The sequence below is a fragment of the Ambystoma mexicanum genome, chromosome 1q (genome assembly GCF_040938575.1).
Source record: "Ambystoma mexicanum isolate Mex_15411 chromosome 1q, UKY_AmexF1_1, whole genome shotgun sequence".
In the NCBI taxonomy this organism is placed as follows: Eukaryota; Metazoa; Chordata; class Amphibia; order Caudata; family Ambystomatidae; genus Ambystoma; species Ambystoma mexicanum.
This window is the reverse complement of record NC_090922.1, coordinates 811567683-811587562: the sequence shown is the minus strand read 5'-3', so window position 1 is coordinate 811587562 and position 19880 is coordinate 811567683. Positions and strand designations below refer to the sequence as shown.

The 19880-nt window shown below is 48.6% G+C and overlaps 1 protein-coding gene across 1 annotated transcript in view; it reads left to right on the top strand.

Moving 5' to 3' along the window:
* LOC138536935 (protein AHNAK2-like) overlaps nucleotides 1–19880 on the top strand; it is a 209945-nt gene that overhangs the window by 44891 nt on the left and 145174 nt on the right. The window contains exon 5 of the mRNA XM_069641414.1: nucleotides 14517–14583. Coding sequence (XP_069497515.1) covers nucleotides 14517–14583 — 67 coding nt within the window. The remainder of the gene's footprint in view (nucleotides 1–14516; nucleotides 14584–19880) is intronic.

The window sequence follows — 19880 nt, the reverse complement described above, 5'->3', positions numbered from 1 at the left end:
GCATCGAACAGAACACAATTATAAATAGGCATGCATGATTCTGAGGTTGATGAGAACACAATCATAGATGAGGACATTTGATCGCTTTGGGTGGTGAGAACACAATCCCAGAGCGGCACGTGCGATTTTCTGGTGGGGGAGAACAAAGTCAGAGAGACATGCATCTTTTTGGATGAAGGGGAACAAAATCAAATAAAAGCATCTGGGATGTGTTTTGTGGCAGAGAAAAAATATCACTTTGTTGAATACAGTATTTTTTTGGTGGTTGAGAACAAAATCAATCTAACAGGATAGATCAATGTCCTCTTAGTCCCCTAATTTGAGAATCAGGGTTGATAGTTTTGTATCAAAACATTAAAAAAGAGTTACCAGAATGAGTCTAGACTAGGCATAGCTTTTACTGTAATATTTGTCAAGTGTAATTCACTCGTACAATTGTAATTTAACGCTGTGCTTATATGTTAGCCAACTATAGAATTGCTCTAATCCAAAACAAATTGTAGTAAAAATGAATTTCCAATCTATTCATTATGATCTTTTCAATAGAAACAAATCCACACACACATATTTGTATATATGTGTGTGTGTGTGTGTGTGTAAGACTTGGCTCACATGGAATAATATACATAGAGAGATTGATAGATAGATAGAAGATATAGACATATAGATATATATATGCAAAATGTTTTATAGACCCCTCTCTATTCTATCATTTGACCTAATATAAGCAAGTAAACAATATAAACATCATCTCACTACACTTCAACTATACCCAATCACCCACTATCACACATATGAACACTAATATGCATCATTTGGTCCTTCAGACGTGCGAGTTCACTACAGAAAGATTTAACAGACGTCTGATCCGTGTTCCCCAGGTGTGCGATTACATCAATATCCATAAATCATACTTTACATTTTGCTAATTTTTCTGTAATTCTCTTAAGAAGAAATATGCCGACGCCAACCAGTTTTCAGGTGTACCGGTCTTTGGGCCTCATTACGAGTTTGGAGGCAGCCATGCCCTTAAAGAGGGCATGGCTGCCTCCAAACTCGGGTCCGGGTTCCCTGAATGGGGAAATACCGGGCCATTCCGACCTTGGAGGGCCCGGTATTTCCCCATCCAGGGAACCTGGAACCGGTACATCCCCATTTCCATTCCAGCAACCCATTAGGGTCCATGCGAAATGGGGAGCATGCTAACAACGGGCCCGTTAATGGCTGGCCCGTTGTTAGCATGCTGGGCTGTTCGCGGGACCCACAAAGGACATCTGGTGAAACCAGGCATCCAGACCGGGCCCCGCGAGGAGATCTCGTAATAGGGAGGTAAGGGGTTAACGGCGCCGGCCCCTTTACTGGCTCCATTAACCCCGTACCGCCCACCTCGTAATGAGGCCCTTTGTTTCCAAGCCTTCTTTACGAGATTCCAATTTTACAAAAATGTAAGTGGTGTATAGTTCTCTCATATTACAATTTTGCAAATTCCATTTCTATGAAATCCAAATGAAAATGACACAATCATTATAAAAAATTAAGTTTATACATATGAAAACATTTATTATCCTACATATCCACAATCCATAAAATGGCGTGCAAACAGACCTAATCCATATTGTATTTATTTTATTTATTTCTATAGCGCAAACGTTATCAACAAGTGTTATATGGAGCACTGTACTGAGTTAAAAGAAATGCAATCTAAAGTGAGACCAACAAGATTAAATGACAGAACTCAGGACCTACCAACAGCGAACATTCACAACATTGTACAGTCCAAGTCAAAGTACAATGCCAGTAAAATATGAAAAAGTCACATCAAAATAGAAAACGATCATATATAAACATTGCATGGTTCTAAAAATACAATTTCCGATAAAAACAATAGAAATACTAGAGCAACTCAGATAGTCAATTTTCTATAATACAGTAATACGGATATGAATCCCAATATATCTCCCTACACATAACTAGCCAAAGCTAAACAGCAATCAAGTAATCAAGTCAAGACATTTAGAGATGACCAAGGAGTGCAACACTGGCATGGCCTACAACCCAGGTAAGGCAACACATCCAACCCCAGCAAAACAAAAGAGGTGATGGCCGGAAGGTTTAGAATTAATCCTATCTTCTGGCATTACTCTGGGCAACCCTCCAGGCAACCCTCCAGACCATCGTTCTTCACCTGCCAAGCCAATACAAAAGGGGAAAGACCATATGCAAATCAAGCATGGTGCCACCCCAAAAGGGGCAGTCCACCCGGAACTGCTTGGTCACATCCCTTATGCACAACACCACAAGCATCCCCAAACAAGTTTCGGCCTCATTGGGCATCATCAGTGAGGAGTAGCTTGGGCCTATAGGCCCAGCAGTCACGGGGCCCACTTCTGTGCATACCTGTTCCACTCACAGTGCCTAAAGAAAAAACAAAATAGGTGATGGCTGGAAGGTTAAGAATTAATCTTAACCTCTGACATTGCTCTGAGAAACCCCCCAGACCATTGTTCTTCACCTGCCAAGCCATTAAAGAAAGGGAAATGACCATATGCAAATCGGGGTTGGTCCCACCCCCAAAGGGGAAGTCCAGCCCAAACTGCTAGGTCACATCCCTTCTGCATGAGACCACAAGCATCCCCAAACTTATTTCAGTCTTGTTGGGCCTCATCAGTGAGGAGTAGCTTGGGTCTCTAGGCCCAGCAATCACGGGATTCACTTCTGGGCATACCCGTCCCACTCGGGGTGACTAAAGCAAAACAAAAGCGGTGATGGCTGGAAGGTTTAGAATGAATCTTAACCTCTGGCACGGCCTGGACTGCTCCTTTTGGGGTGGGACCAAGCCTGATTTGCACATGCTCGTTTCCCTGTTGTAATGGCTTGGTAGCGAAGAACGCTGGTCTGGAGGGATGTGCAGAGCAATGGCAGAGGTTAGGATTAATTCCAAACCTTCCAGCCATCACTTTGTTTGTTTTGCAGGATGTCACTGGACCTGTGTGAGAGGAAAAATGTCCACTTGTCCATGGTCATGTGGAATAGTGGCTACAGCATTGATTACGGGGCCTGGACTTCCCTGGTCACTGGATTATAATCCTTTCCACCGGTAAACAGCAATCTCTAGGACAAGAGCCACAGTATGGCTTTCAACAGCAGGCGACTGCAAGGATAGCAAATTTCTCTCAGGAGGATAGCTCAGGGGCAACTTGCTCGCCTTGGAAGTAAGACGACGCGGTGCAACAGAGGTTCGATCCCCGGTCCGCACTTAGAAATATTAAGCGTGTTATAAATAACCTATCACATCATATGATATGCCACTGAAGCATAGAACCCTGGAAGTAGGAAAAGAAGGTGGTGGCCCAATGGCAAACTTATTGTCAATAAAATATGGGCTTTGTTGCAGCTGAAAAATTGGCCCATTGCTGTTGGATCCATAAGTTTAAGTTAGCTTTGTGTTCTGTGTAGTTTCAACCATAGTTACCTTGCCTAACTTTAAATCGACGTTTGTGGGGTGCTGTTGCGCTTGAATAAGATGGCCGCCTGATTGTACACTCTGTGTCGCAAGGCACTCTCCTTACACAAATATCGCGTAGGTGCTCGTATAAACCTAGATCATGCTACCAGATCTGCTGCGCCTAAACCTCGGGAGTGTGCTCCCCGAAAGCTGCCCTCCGGGACTGCCTGGCGGCTGAGATACAGCGTCCGCAATCCGGACCGGGAGCCGGTGCCGCTCCGCCCCGCCTCCCAGCTCTGGAACAGTGCGCCAGCTACACCGCGGCTTCGGGGCCTGCCGTGGGGGAGGGGCATGCTGCGCCCCGATCCGACCTCTGTCCCCACCTTGTATGATCCTGCGGCGGCCCGGCCGGAGGCACCGGCCTCCTATTGGACTGGTCCGCCGCCCCTTCTCGGGCAGCATGCTGTTTTTTTTTGAAGGCCCATCATTCGGAGGCCAATTTACAGGACGTCCTCTCACCCTGAACACTGGTGAGTCAATCAGACCCACGGGGAATCCTGCCCGCCTGCCTAGTGGAGGCTCCAGCGCCACCTTGCACCGCCTCCTACTGGGAGCATGAGGGGATCGCTAATCCCACGTCTCCGGCACCTGTGGCGCATTGCGGATCCCCACTCTTAGTCAATCACTCGGGGCCCTGGCCGCCGGCCCACACTGACATTACTGGGAGGCCACGACTTGGCGGATACTGGGCCCCCTCACTCCTCAAGCACTGCCACACAACGCCCAGCTCTGGCTCCTGGTGTGGACCCCACCAGACACGGCCCCTGCGACGTGTCACACTAGCCTGGGGCCCTCATAGAGATGTTATGCCCCCAGCCCCTTTGCCCACAATGACCACCTGAGCTCCTGGGCCGCAATAAACTGCGGTAGGGGGGGCCCACGCCGGCGCCCTCCCATTGTCGTGCGCCTACTGGACTGTCACCGGTACCTGTGTACCCTGATCATTGTGGACCCTCCACACTACCCTCCTCAGCGCGGCCAGGCCCCGGACGCCCCGCTTGCCCTTGGCAGCCCATGCTCACTACACAGGGGGCCCTGTCTGCCTGATCACTCAATCTGGGGAGCGCACTCCCCAATTTGCTCCACTACAGTGGAGCCCACGGCCACCACTCCCTCATCTACTGCCGCATTGTGTTACTCCTCCACCTTTGGCCCTTGCCCGGGACCCCCCTATGTGATCGCCCCGGTGGACCCTCTCATCGGCCATCCTGCAACCCTCCAGATCCTCGACCCAGCGGGCGACGGTGAACATAGCCCCCGCACCCAGCTTCAGCTCACCGCTCTATCCTGCCTGCAAGGATCCCTTTTCACCCAGAACACTGCGAACGGCTGTCGGCTTCTCCTTCGTTATCTACTCCTCCCGACACCCCTACCGGCCTCCTGGCATCATGACCAAGGGAGCTGGAAAGAAACAATGCTCGCTCAACATGTTTACAAAGACTTCGGTGGGGCCAGTGGGGGAGGCACCTGACCAGAAACCACCCAACACATCAACATCAGACCCAGCTGAGTCCCAAAAAATAATGGAGTACATTCGGGAGGGTTTTACCACACTCCATAGCAAGCTGGACGACATGAACGGCACTATATCCTCCATTAAGGCCCATATAGAAAAGACTGACGGCCAGGTTACTGAGATTGAGACACGAGTGCGCACTACCGAGGATGGCTTGAGCTCGCTCAGGGCTGAAGTCTCGGCTCTCTCCGGCCGGATCGCTGAGGTTGAGAAGAAAAATGAGGACTTTGAATCTCACTCGAGGCGCAACAACCTCTGCATTATCGGAGTACCCAAAGATGGTATACAGGAACCTATGGAGGACTACGTCGAACATATGCTCTTGCAACTACTAGACTCTCCAAAGCTCTCGCCTCAGTTTGCAATCGAGCGAGCACATCGTGCCCTCACGGCAAAACCTAGACCGGGCGCACCACCATGCCCATCATAGCTAGAGTACTACATTTCCGTGATCGTGACGCCCTCCTCAGGGCAGCGAGAGTTAAGGGTGAACTCCTTTTGGGCGCTGCAAGGATCCACCTGTATCCGGACTTCTCAGTGGCGGTTCAGCAGGAACCATGCTATACCCTGCTAAGCTGAGGATCGAACACTCTAACCGTGTGTATTTTTTTACAATCCCGGAGGAGGCCTCAGATTCCTCGATGAACACTTCCCTGGCTGAATCCTTTCTGCAACACATACTGTTTTCACTATGTTTCTTACCTGGTTGCCCATGTTTGGGTCTTTGTATTACAACAGCAAAGTCACATCCGCACCATACATTGTTAATGTTTAGCTCCTTGACTTTTTTTTCTACGAATTGTGACATTGGTTTACTACAGTATGGACTACCTGTTGAAAGTATATAGGTGGAGACCGCTCTCTTAATCTATTGTCATAACATCTCTTTCATACGTGTTGTTGAACCCACATACTGTCATGATCCGATTATTAAGAAACTATTTAACCCAACCTTGTGCAATCTGTTTCCCCGATTACGCGACCGTGCCTTAGCTACCCGGAAAGGACACTGCCCGGGTGGCGCTTGATATCATCTCTGGGCACCATGCTCATCCTAATATTGCCTCCTGATTCGGAGTGTCGCCGCCAGGCCAGTTCACAGGCCCCCCATGCGTTGATGCCATTGGTTTGGATTTGGTTGTGTAGTTATGGGGTTATCATTCCTCTGTTTGGGGGAGGGATGTGAAAGGGGGTGGGGGAATTCGGTTCTATGTTAAAAAAGGCTTGATATCAGCAGAGGAGGTAGAGTGCAGGGCGCTATGGAGACAATGGTACTACAAATCCATCTGCGCTGTACATCATCATGGGGGCACTGCGGCATTTACCCGCAATCCCTGATGACTACCCTTGGTCTGTTGGGTGAGGACACCTTGACATTCATGAGCTGGAATGTGCGGGGTATGGGAAACCATAAGAAAATGAGGCTACTACAGCTCCAGGCCGAACGGCATGGGGTTAAGATCCTGTTTCTGCAAGAAACCAAGCCCTCAGAGGTATTATACTAACTATTCTACCCAGAGCCGGGGGGTTATGACCCTAATCCACAGGAGCCTTATGTTTCACCCCATAGCTACATTGATTGACCCCCAGGGCAGATATGTACTACTCCATGGTATCCTGCAAAAAGAGGTGGTCCTGTTAAACATTTACGGTCCTAACATTGATGATCCTGAATTCTATTTACACCTCGCGGCTCTCCTCGATAGATTTCCGCTGCTACCATTCCTCTGGGGAGGTGATTTTAACACCATATTCGATGTAGACCTTGTCAGATCTGGCTCTAGACCCCGTCAACTTACCAAAGCTGCTTACACAACACTCTCGTCTCTCCCCTGCCTGGCCCTTGTTGATGCATGGAGGCTTCTCTATCCCAACTCACGCTCTTACTCCTTCTACTCCTCGGTACACAACTCCTACTCCTGCATCGATAGATGGCTAGTCTCTGATATACTTATAAGGAATATATCTTCTCTAACGATCCTACCCAGAACTCTCTCTGACCATTCACTGGTAACTATCACCCTAGGTTGGGGCCCAGACCGCGGTCAAACCAGGTACTGGAAAATGAAACCGCACTCCCTCCTCGACCCGGTTTTCAGCTCCGAGTTGGTGTCGGCAATCGAGGAGTTCTTCGAGATCAACACCAACACGGTATCTTCACAGGCCACCCTTTGGGAGTCCTTCAAAGCCTATATCAGAGGTATTGCCCTCTCCAAGGAAAACGGCATCCTCAAAATTTTCCGAAGGGAAATGGCCGAAAGCGAGGCTACGCTGTCCGCTCTTGAAGCCCAATGCATGCTTCACCAAACCCCTGAAGTTCTTGTATTAATCGGTGCAGAACTGGACACCTTCCGCTCTCTTGCGGATCATGAACTAAGGTTTCTGGACAACCCGGGTCTCGCGAGGAAATATGGCGAGGGGGAATGCCCAAGCCATCTCCTGGATAGACTTCTCCGTCAAGAGTTTGGAACCCCACCCATCCCCGGGATAGAGAGACCTGATGGTACCCTGTCCACTTCACCCCAAGATATTAATTCCGAATTCCTCTCCTTCTATGAAACTCTTTATGCCCAAGCGGAGAGCGCAACAACATCGGAAATTGACGCCTACTTGGATAATCTCCCCCTCTCATTCCTTTCCCCCCGAGACCGCCGGCTCCCTTGAGATTCCATTCACCCCCGAGGAGCTCTCGGAAGCTATAGACTCGCTCTCTTCAGGCAAGTCCCCGGGATCAGATGGAATCCCCGTCGAATTTTACAAGCACTTTAAATCACTCCTACTCCCTCGCTTGATGGCCCTTTGGGAAGAGTCAGTGGAAGTAGGTCAGTTCCCCCCCTCGCTCCGCAAAGCCATAATAACAGTCTTGCTAAAACCTGGTAAACCCACTACTCAATGTGGCTCCTACCGTCCACTTTCACTTATCAATTGCGATGTCAAGATCTTTGCCAAACTACTTGCCTTACGCATTGCACCTTACATGCCACACATTATTCACCCTGACCAAGCAGGATTTATTCCGGGACGCTCCACCTCCTTGAATCTGAGGCGCCTTTTCAACATCATAGCAGGGTGAGCCCAAATGTCCACGCGGTAGCTGCGACACTTGATATGCAAAAGGCTTTTGACTCTGTCTCGTAGACGTATCTTTGGCGTGTGCTTGACAAATGTAAATTTGGCCCCACCTTCCTCTCCTGGGTAAGGTTGCTCTACTCCAACCATGTAGCCAGAGTTCGCACTGAAGACCGGTGCTCCCCCCTTTTTCAAATAGCTAGGGGCACGAGATAGGGCTGTCCCTTTTCCCCCGTAATCTTCGCTGTGGCAATTGAGCCATTTGCGGATATGCTTCGCCAATGTCATGCACACAGGGGTCTGCGTACCTCTGGTTCCTCGGACATAGTTTCCTTATATGCAGATGACACCCTTCTTTTCATCCGTTTCCCTGATATTAATCTCACCCCGATTCTGGAAGATGTTGTCCTCTTTGGTCGTATCTCTGGTCTCAAAGTGAATTGTTCTAAATCTACCCTGTTCCCGCTCACTGCCAGCACACCCCCTCCTCCAGACACCCTGGGATTTACATGGGCCCAATCTGTCTTTACCTACCTAGGTATTGTAATATCATGTCAAAATGAACGGGTCTTTGAAGAAAATTACCAAAAATACCTCACCAATCTTACAGTAAGAGCACTGGGCTGGAGCAAACTCCCGCTCTCACTGGCTGGCAGGATAGGAATATTGAAGATGGTAGTACTACCCCAGCTCCTATACAGATTTGCCAATATCCCACAGTGGCCGGGTAGCGGGTTCTTCCAGGCATTGACACATACTCTTAACACCTTCCTCTGGCATTCGGGCGTGGTCCGTCTTAAACTTAAGACCCTAACTGCCCCGATGGAGGTTGGTAGCATCGGGGCTCCTGATTTCCTCAAATACTGGCTGGTGGCACAACTTCAACATGCCGCACACTGGTTTAACACATCAGACCCTCCGCCCCATGTCAGGCTGGAAAAGTTATCGGTAAGCAACTGTGACATCCGTTCCCTGGTGATTACACCCATGGTGATGGTACTAAACTCACTAGACCCAGCGACCTGCACATCACTGGCTTTATCCAAAACGTGGCAACTGTTGGGCATCACTCATCCCTTTCATGGTAATTTACCACTCTGGAATTTCCTACCAGACGTCTCACAAGTACCTCCCTCTATCGTTCGCCAGTGGGCAGAGGCGGGATACGAATTGCTCCGGGACATTTTTGAACAGGGCATTTTCATAGAGTGGCCAGACCTCCCACTGTCTCTGAGGCGGAGACCTTCCGCTTGGCTTCAATACTCGTCCCTCCGGAAAATCCTTAAGCACAAATACCCGACTTTCCCTGCGTTACCACCTGATGAGCCTGCGATCACGGAACTGTCCTCACCCTCCCCCATGAGGGGCAAAATCTCCAGACTTTACACATTGGTGCAGACCAGATCACCCCCCCTACTTTCCAAATTAAAAAGCACTTGGGAGGTTGACCTCAGACTGGAAATGACCGACGAACGATGGGTGCAAATGTGCTCACGCACCCATGGGGTCTCCTTTAACTCCCGCTTTAAAATGATCCAATTCAAAGTACTCCACAGGTACCATTACACCCCGACCAGACTCCACTGCATCTTGAATGATCTCTCCCAGAGGTGCCCCAGGTGCAGCTGCGAAACGCTGGCTATATTCACATGATCTGGTCCTATCCCGCCTCACTCAATTCTGGGATGCAGTATGCGCTACTATGTCAGCTATCCTCGAACACCCTATCACCCCATCCCCTTTGAGGTGTCTTATTCACGACTTCCTAGAACTCCACCGTGACTCTAGGAAACTGGCTGGCCTCTGTATGCTACTTGCAGTGCGCTCTATTCTACTCTGCTGGCTCCGGCCTACCACACCTACTCGTGCACAGTGGCTCAGGGCGGTCACATGGGCTTTGGACACTGAGGAATCCTGGGCGGTACAACAGCCCGCCCACTCCAGACCTAGAGATATCTGGTTAAAGTTTCGCTCATTCATGGCTCCGGCTGATACGGACTCAGACCCCGCATCCCCAGCCCTCTCCCCCGCCGCTCCCCTTCTATCTCCTGAATTGCCTCCCCCTTAGCCCTGCATCCACCTTGTATGTATCCCCATGTGTATAAACTGATCTTTTCATTTGCTCTATACATCTGTACTGCCTGCTTTTTGCTTTGATTGTACATGCCCTGTGTGTAACTCAACCGTACCTGTGCTACCAAGCTGAATAAATTAAAGTTTAAAAAAAAACAAATCGACCTTTGTTGGTCGTACAATTCTTTTTCTTTTATGGGTGCCCCCCCATATTTTAATGGGTGGGCTTCCATATACCTTCCTACCACCACCACACATATATAAATATATGTATGTTGGTCATATGACCAACAGGTGCTGAACTAAAGGTAGTCGAAGTAAGTGTTGTTTATGAAACCAGAGAATTCTCTTCCTTTGCCCATTTCCTCTAACTTGTAGTCAACCATTTCATAAACCACGCCCAGTCCTAGAAGATCAACTCCAATTTTAGCCACTCATAAAGTGTTCTATCGCAAGTTACAGGTTCCCCACAGGTTGCCATGCCACCAGCTAAACAAAGACATTCTGAATACGCCCTGCTGAAATGCCTACGTAAGCAGAGCAATGCAGTGAATCCAAGAAATGCAATGACGGACTCCTGCAATAATTGCAGTCAGGCACTGCATGGTGCATTCCTCACCCCTACTAAGTATCAAATACTGGGCAATGTCTGTTCTTTGCTTCAGCTTTTTGAATATGCCAGCCCGAGTGTTAGCCTATGCAGCGCATCACGGAGTGAGGTGCTGCTGAAGGTGAACTTGTTGCAATTAGGAATCTCCAATGTAATCAGAAAACAAGACTTGTTTGGTGAGGCTGAAGCAGTGCACCTGGCAAACAAATGCTCTTAACCTTCCTTGGGCGATGCCAGACAGATATCAGCTTAACCACGTTCAATCGGGACGTGTGTAATATCAAGAGTTCATCATGGCAAATGGAAAAGTGCCCCCAAACAGTTCGAACACAAGCGCATAGCGGGGTGGTGGTGGCGGTATTCAAATGTTTGTACTACCATGTTTACATGAAATGGTCCTTAGATTTGCAAGAAAATCACAAAGGCAACCAGAGCATGTCCAACAGTGCAGACATGATGCAGACAAGAGGTGCGAGTGATGCAAATATACGCATAGTCACCCTCACATGAGAACATGCGGTTGGGAGAAGTCTAGCACAAACACTTCTATCATTGCAATAATACCCGAGCACAGGGCTATTGTGACCATGCACGGAGAGGCACTGCAGCATGCACTACAAGGAGGGGACTATGGCCATACCCAATGGTCGCTTCACGTAGGAGAACTGCACCAAAAGCATGGCCAGCGGGCACGGTGTCCAAGATTACATGAACAAAGTATGTCATTACAACACCCAAAAATTCTCTGATTATCTTTGGCTATGGGAAGTTCTGATCCCCTGCTACAATAAGATGCTAGCCTAGTTCAATTAAAAAATCCTACAAATTCCCAACAAAATCCTGCCCGCCCACTGAATGAGGGTGGGGTAAGGGCTACCAGATTTAGAGGCCCATAACCACACAGCCACCACACAATATTTCAGAAGGTTGATAGATTTTAACTTTTTTTTCAGGTGTGTTTGAGAATTCAGGTCTTGGCAATATGATTAGATTCCAGGAAATGCAAGGATTGTACTTCAAATGGGCCGCACAACTTTCACATTGAAAGAGATCTTGCGAGGATCTGGAGAAAGATCTACCCTAAGAGTAACATCCAGAGGTTCAATCAGTGTACCCCAGAATAGCGATTACCTATTTCTTCCTGAGATATTCTTAAAAGCCTGTCCGGAGTAGAGCAAGTGGTGTATCCACATGTCTGGGTACTTTGTCGGAAATGATGCTGTGAAATCATTCCAAGATCCGTAGAAAGAGTTTGGAATATGTTTTAAGGCGGGGATCTAGAAATATCACCAAACACAGAGTTTCATAGAGACGGCACCTGGCAAGAATAGAGGGATTACATTCTGAAGCCATGTGTATGGAAGGGAAGGATTCTGGGTATATATCAAAAGCAGAGTAGCCCCGATTTTCAAGGCCTTTAAGGAAATTTTGGGAGATTGATGCACGGTTGTCGCATTCTGAAGAACAAAGGTAGAGAATCTGTATGGGGACTCGCCAGATTCCACCAGATCAAACCTTAGAGGACTCCACTGTGTTAGTGTAAATCTACTCATGTTCTTCTTAGGGCAAGGCTAGCAAGACTCTTCCTTGGAGGCAACCCTGTTTGTTGGGGAGGTGAATCCCAGCAGGAGGGTTGGTTGCAGTAGCAGGACATTTTGGGGTAGATTTGAAAATGATCTGAGTAGGATAAGTTAAAGAGAAGAGCATTTGGCCAAGAACACAGCACTGCTACGTGTTAGCAACCAGAGGGAGCTACACCGGCAAAAAAGGGGAATCATATTAATGGGGACCCCTGTAGCAAGGAGTTTAATAGCCTCAAAAAAGTCAATTGTAGCACCATTGCTCAAGGAAAGGAGAAGTAAAATGAAATATGCAATGCAGTCCTTACTACAAGGGAAATCAGCTCCGGGGAAACGTTCAAAAGGATCTACTGTAAATATATGATATCTTTCATAGGCTTGGAGGGCCTGGTTGGCATGTGGGCTTGAATTACGTATTTTACTTTTAAGTGTGGATTGTTGATTTTGTTATTCAAGGGGTAGCAGGTTTTAACACATCAATCATTAATTTGTGACATGGGTGTGAAGAAAATTGTTTCAAGTAAGAGAGGGTAAAGTTTAAAAATGGGAGCTCGGCTTTTATTGCCATGAAGGAAAAATACAATATGTGCAATTATTCTGATATATATAGATGTATACATTGTCATTGCTTTATAATCCAAATGAAAAGCGAACCAAAAAAAGTTGCACCTTCTGCAATATCTTTCTTAGATATTTGGTATGGGGTGGTAGCTTGGTGACTTAAATGCCCCAGAAGGGGCCGTTTTCTTAGAGGAAGGATGTGATCAGGGAAAGGTACACGAATTGTACGTATCACACTATAAAGTAGGTGTCCTATGAGTGACATTGCATTTCTAGCTATTTAAATCCCCAAATCAGTGAAGTTGTTATTACAGTGCTGATGTTTTACTTTAGGAGATTTGATTAGACGGAGGGTCATTTGATCTTGACACAGGCACGATATTTGCTGACTTTTATAATATTGATAGTTTCAAGGTTTCTAAGCCTTTAGAGTTGGATGCCTTTTTAAACAGGAAGAACAACAAAGGAGGAAGGGTCGGGTTGAGAAAGTCCACGCTGCTGCGCGGCAACCTCTAGGTGCAAACATGCTGCATGATAGCAGATTGTTATTGGAAGGTGGTGCTGATTTATTTTGGGACTGAATCAGACACTTCAACCCCTAATATGAACTCTGCCCTCTAAATCTTGACCACCTCCCCTTTCCAAAAGATCAATCTGGCATCAGCGTGTATCTTCTTTCAACAGTGCGTTTTAATGTATTTTTGGGGTGACGTGGTCCTCACAGGGCCGCTTCCTGGAACCCTGCAGCAATAAAGAAGACAGAGCCAAGGTTGATGAGTAAACCAATGTTTCTTATTAGACAGAAAATAAACATCCTATACTGAATAATCAGCTGAGATTCAGGGAAGTACAGGATGACAAGTATCAGCAGTTATCCAAAGGAGCTCTGAGGGGTTGGCCCCAGAGCACCTCTTATATAGACATGTCATAAGCATATCACTAATATGTTCCGTCAATGTTATAAGTGTAGGTGGTACTTCCCATCACCTTGCATACATTTTGTAATGACTGCAAGAAGCTGCCTCGTGATGAAGCCTTGCGGTTACATGAACTTGGGTACATTCTATTGTAATATACATAAGCAGCTTATGCGAAAACAACGCTTATTGTCCATATATGGTGATAATACAGAACTTACAGAAAGCAGTGGAAAAGGGTGTGATGTGTCCTGTTACTGGGCCTCAGTCTAGTCTGGCAAGGTGGGGCCAGGACCTGTCAGTAGGGATGGGTGCAAAGTGAGGTTCCAGGCTGAGCAAACCTGCAGTGGCCTGGATCTAAGTCTGTAAAGGAGATTGGTATAGTATAAGAATCCTGCCACATCAGGGGATATTTTGAAATTTTGCACGGACCATGAAACCTTCACCAATCAGAATAAGAGTGAAAATGTCGACTATTTGTTCCTTCGAAAATAGCCGTGTAAAACTAGTGTAGAACGAAGGCACAGAAAGAAGAAATGTCTTGGTAGCTATCACATCAACTTTGCTGCTGTCTTCTTACTCTTTTCCATGTCTCTTTGATTACTGTGTTATTGAGACTTTTCTCTTTTGTGACATCTCTGCCGTCCTACTGTCTTTTAGCTCACAATTATTTGTTTTCTTTCAGGGTGTTTTGTCCAGAGGGATGCCTGGACCAGAGTGGGGATGTTTGGGGAACAGAGATCTACACTGATGTAAGGACTACGATGATGAGTTCATTCAACGACTTAGATGTTTCTCTGAGCGGGCTTGTGCAAGAGAGTTGTTGCATTTATTAATTTATTTAAGGTGCTTCATGCTTACTCTTGGCTGCTGCTGGGCACTCTGTGGGTTCATCTCTGGTGGGATGGATCAGCAGTATCACTCTCTTTCCTTTTCCAGTATTCTCATGGGTAAGCAAGGCATCTCTTCTGCTGTTAATTGGATGGCCCAGTTTGTGGGTGATTATAGGGCCTCAAAGGACTGTGAGGCCAACATTTGTGGACAAACAGTGCCTAGTCAAGTAAAGTGAGTTTCAGGGACTTCTATTGATTCTTGAGATCTTTCCTGAATGTCCAATCGTATCTCATTGCTCTCAGTTTTCTTTCTCTTGTTTTTTTTCCTGTTCAACCTTGTTGGTCTGATCAGATTTTGTATAGCCTAATTGCAGCTTATGCACAGTGAGTGGGGAGTACAGAGTTGCAATTTTATTAAAGCCGTTTAGGCCATAGCATGCAAATGGTATTCTTTGCTCTATTGGAATCAAGTGGAGGGTTGTAAAGCCCGGTGGTATGGGTTCTTGCTTTTCAAGGTTAGGTTATGCTTTGGCTTCTTGTTAATTCGAGTTTTCAGTTTTAGGATATGGTTATTTAGGAAGTCAATGCACGCATCTTCGTAATAGGACCAACCTTCTCCTAGTTTCTATACAATGGTTGATGTTTGGTAAAGAAAGGGCGCTCTCACCTAGGTTCATTTGAAAGCTCGGGTCCTTGAATACTACATAGATCTGATGAATGAGGGTACACTCTGAGTCAAGAATAATATCCAGTTTCCTGCCTTTAGTCTTTGGCTGGGGGGCTTCTCCCACCATTTGGGGCCAGCTGAATGGCAATGTGTCGGTATTGTTGCATCCGGTGGCCAGCACCTCTACTCCGCACTGTTTAGGCAGAGACAGTGCCCCCTCCCCCATTGGTGCTTGTGTTTTAAACATTTGGAGATGTTGCTTTGAGCCCCTGAAGAACGTCCCAATGTAAGACCTATCTAGGTGCTGTCAACATAGAGTTCATGTGATTCGCCTCAACGAGTTCTGCTGGCAGGCCCATGTATACATTTGGCCTCATTACGAAGTTGGAGGTAGCCATGCCCTTAACAAGGGCATGGCTACCTCCAAACTTGGGTCCGGCTCCGAGTCCCTCGAAAGGGGAATTACTGGGCCATTCCGACCTTTGCGGGCCCGGTAATTCCCCCTGAGCGGAACCCAGAGCCGGTACGTTCCCATTCCCATTGAGCCCCCATAGGGCTCAATGGGAATGGGGAGGATGGTAGCAGCGGTACCGTTCATAACAGTACCGTTGCTATCATCCTGTACGGCTCGCGGGTGCCGCTCTGCACGTCTGGTCTGACCAGGCGTGCAGAGCGGCACCCGCGGCAGATCTTGTAATGTGGCAGCCCGGTATGAACGGTGCTTGTGCCTTACCAGCACTGTTCATGCCGTGGCCGCCACTGTCGTAATGAGGCCCATTGAAGAGTAATGTAGAAAGAAAGGATTATTTGGGGACCCTGTACATGGACCTGAAGATGGTGGAACTTGATCATAATTTTACCTTAGTGCTTTGGTTTGCTTAGAGTGAGTCAACCCACCTAAAGCATTATTGCCTGTCTTATCACAGAGGCATTTGATGAGGGTGTGGCCGTATAAGTCTCATAGGCAACTGACAGAGGAAGGTGTGTTAAGGCTAATGTGAGATCTTCAGAGTAGCGAGGAGGTCTTCTCGGATGTCTTTCCACACAAATCCTCTCCCACTAACATGCCTGATCCCAGAGTGGCAGTGGTGCAAGGCATTGGACATCTCCAAACGCTCTTGGAAATGCTTAGTTATGTCTCCTTTCATTGTGTTGCTTGGGTACAGAAGACCTGAAATTAACTCCTCCACTCCTAATGCAGGACAAGGTTCCATCATTTACTTAGATTCCTGGATTTCCCAAGCTGCTAACTCCACTCGAGCAAGGCTGATTGGTTAAAAGGGTGTGCAGGAGGATGCACATGTGGTGGAGAGCAACTGAAGGAAAGATTGAGCTTTCCTGATTGTCACCCACAGACCTTGTCCAATACTGCATGTCCACGCAAAAGGACTGAAGTCCTTGAAACTGTCAGTGAGACACTGCGTGTGTAACCTCAGGCTGTTCTTACGCTCTTGTTTCTCACACTACCCTGAAGTGTTCCGATATAGGCTTTATGGCTTGCCTGATCCTATCCATGAAATTTGCATTTTTGTGAGTATGGCCATTGCATGATAACCTCCCTAGTGGATCTTGCAGAGAGTTCTCTCTGTCTCTGTCATGGATGCCCACCAGATTCAATCTAGCTTCCTACCATCTTTTTTCCGCATGGCATTACGTTATATAAAACAGCACTGAGTACAGCCTTACTTTTGCTCTTCTAATACTTGCATTCATTGGGCCGTATACTAGGGTGTTTTAGTTGAGGACCTGTCTCAGCCCTTAAGCGCAAAGCATCTACCTGTTGGTATTGAATGTACAGTGGCAAGAGGCAGGAGCACATCTGTTGAGGCAATGGACTTGCTCATATAGGAGGACTTTTGTATAACGAGACCTGGATGAACTTTGCAAAAAGGATGTAAGAAATATTTTAGGTCACAACCACCAATATGTGACGATTCAAGTGACCTGTGAGTATTAACTTCGAATTCAACTAAGAACTGTCCGTGGCATTCAAGAGGGTATCGGGATGCTGGCCAGTCCCAGTGGACCGAGCTTGTTTTTTCTAAGTCTAGAACTGGTCAAAGGTGGGGATGAAAGCAAATAAAAGATAATATCCCCATCTACTACGCAGTCACTGCAGAGCAGTGACGGATGTTTTTAACCCTCCCCAAACGAGAATAAGACATAGAAAGAATGTTACGCCAAACCAGGATCAGGTGGGAGGTTTTTAAGATAAACATGCACCACTGTCATGCGGGGCCTGCAAAGAATGGAAAGCCACTCCTGAAAATCAAAACCCTAAATCAGCCCACAGTCACAGAGTGAGTAGACCACAGTCACAGAGTGAGCAGCCCACAGTCACAGAGTGAGCAGTTCAGAGCCACAGAGTGAGCAGGCCACAGAGTGAGCAGCCCACAGTCACAGAATGAGCAGCCCAGAGTCACAGAGTGAGCAGCCCACAGTCACGCAGTGAGCAGGCCACAGTCACAGAGTGAGCAGGCCACAGCCACAGAGTGAGCAGTTCAGAGCCACAGAGTGATCAGGTCACAGAGTGAGCAGCCCACAGTCACAGAGTGAGCAGCCCACAGTCACGGAGTGAGCAGCCCACAGTCACTGAGTGAGCAGGCCACAGAGTGAGCAGGCCACAGTCGCAGAGTGAGCAGCCCACAGTCACGGAGTGAGCAGCCCACAGTCACGGAGTGAGCAGCCCACAGCCACAGAGTGAGCAGTTCAGAGCCACAGAGTGAGCAGGCCACAGAGTGAGCAGCCCACAGTCGCAGAGTGAGCAGCCCACAGTCACAGAGTGAGCAACCCACAGTCACGGAGTGAGCAACCCACAGTCACGGAGTGAGCAGGCCACAGTCACAGAGTGAGCAGGCCACAGCCACAGAGTGAGCAGTTCAGAGCCACAGAGTGAGCAGGCCACAGAGTGAGCAGGCCACAGAGTGAGCAGCCCACAGTCACAGAGTGAGCAGCCCACAGTCACAGAGTGAGCAGTTCAGAGCCACAGAGTGAGCAGGCCACAGAGTGAGCAGGCCACAGAGTGAGCAGGCCACAGAGTGAGCAGCCCACAGTCACAGAGTGAGCAGCCCACAGTCACAGAGTAAGCAGCCCACAGTCACAGAGTGAGCAGGCCACAGTCACAGAGTGAGTAGGCCACAGACACAGAGTGAGCAGTTCAGAACCACAGAGTGAGCAGGCCACAGAGTGAGCAGGCCACAGTCACGGAGTGAGCAGCCCACAGTCACGGAGTGAACAGCCCACAGCCACGGAGTGAACAGCCCACAGCCACGGAGTGAGCAGTTCAGAGCCACAGAGTGAGCAGGCCACAGAGTGAGCAGCCCACAGTCACAGAGTGAGCAGCCCACAGTCACAGAGTGAGCAGTTCAGAGCCAGAGAGTGAGCAGGCCACAGAGTGAGCAGCCCACAGGCCACAGAGTGAGCAGCCCACAGTCCCAGAGTGAGCAGCCCACAGCCACAGAGTGAGCAGGCCACAGTCACAGAGTGTGCAGCCCACAGTCACAGAGTGAGCAGCCCACAGTCACAGAGTGAGCAGCCCACAGTCACAGAGTGAGCAGTTCAGAGCCACAGAGTGAGCAGGCCACAGAGTGAGCAGGCCACAGAGTGAGCAGGCCACAGAGTGAGCAGCCCACAGTCGCAGAGTGAGCAGCCCACAGTCGCAGAGTGAGCAGCCCACAGTCACAGAGTGAGCAGCCCACAGTCACGGAGTGAGCAGCCCACAGCCACAGAGTGAGCAGTTCAGAGCCACAGAGTGAGCAGGCCACAGAGTGAGCAGCCCACAGTCACAGAGTGAGCAGCCCACAGTCACAGAGTGAGCAGCCCACAGCCACAGAGTGAGCAGGCCACAGTCACAGAGTGAGCAGCCCACAGTCACAGAGTGAGCAGCCCACAGTCACAGAGTGAGCAGTTCAGAGCCACAGAGTGAGCAGGCCACAGAGTGAGCAGGCCACAGAGTGAGCAGCCCACAGTCGCAGAGTGAGCAGCCCACAGTCACAGAGTGAGCAGCCCACAGTCACAGAGTGAGCAGGCCACAGTCACAGAGTGAGTAGGCCACAGCCACAGAGTGAGCAGTTCAGAGCCACAGAGTGAGCAGGCCACAGAGTGAGCAGCCCACAGTCACAGAGTGAGCAGGCCACAGTCACAGAGTGAGTAGACCACAGCCACAGAGTGAGCAGTTCAGAGCCACAGAGTGAGCAGCCCACAGCCACAGAGTGAGCAGTTCAGAGCCACAGAGTGAGCAGGCCACAGAGTGAGCAGGCCACAGAGTGAGCAGGCCACAGAGTGAGCAGCCGACAGTCACAGAGTAAGCAGCCCACAGTCACAGAGTGAGCAGGCCACAGTCACAGAGTGAGCAGGCCACAGTCACAGAGTGAGTAGGCCAGAGTGAGCAGCCCACAGTCACAGAGTAAGCAGCCCACAGTCACAGAGTGAGCAGGCCACAGTCACAGAGTGAGTAGGCCACAGCCACAGAGTGAGCAGTTCAGAACCACAGAGTGAGCAGGCCACAGAGTGAGCAGCCCACAGTCACAGAGTGAGCAGGCCACAGTCA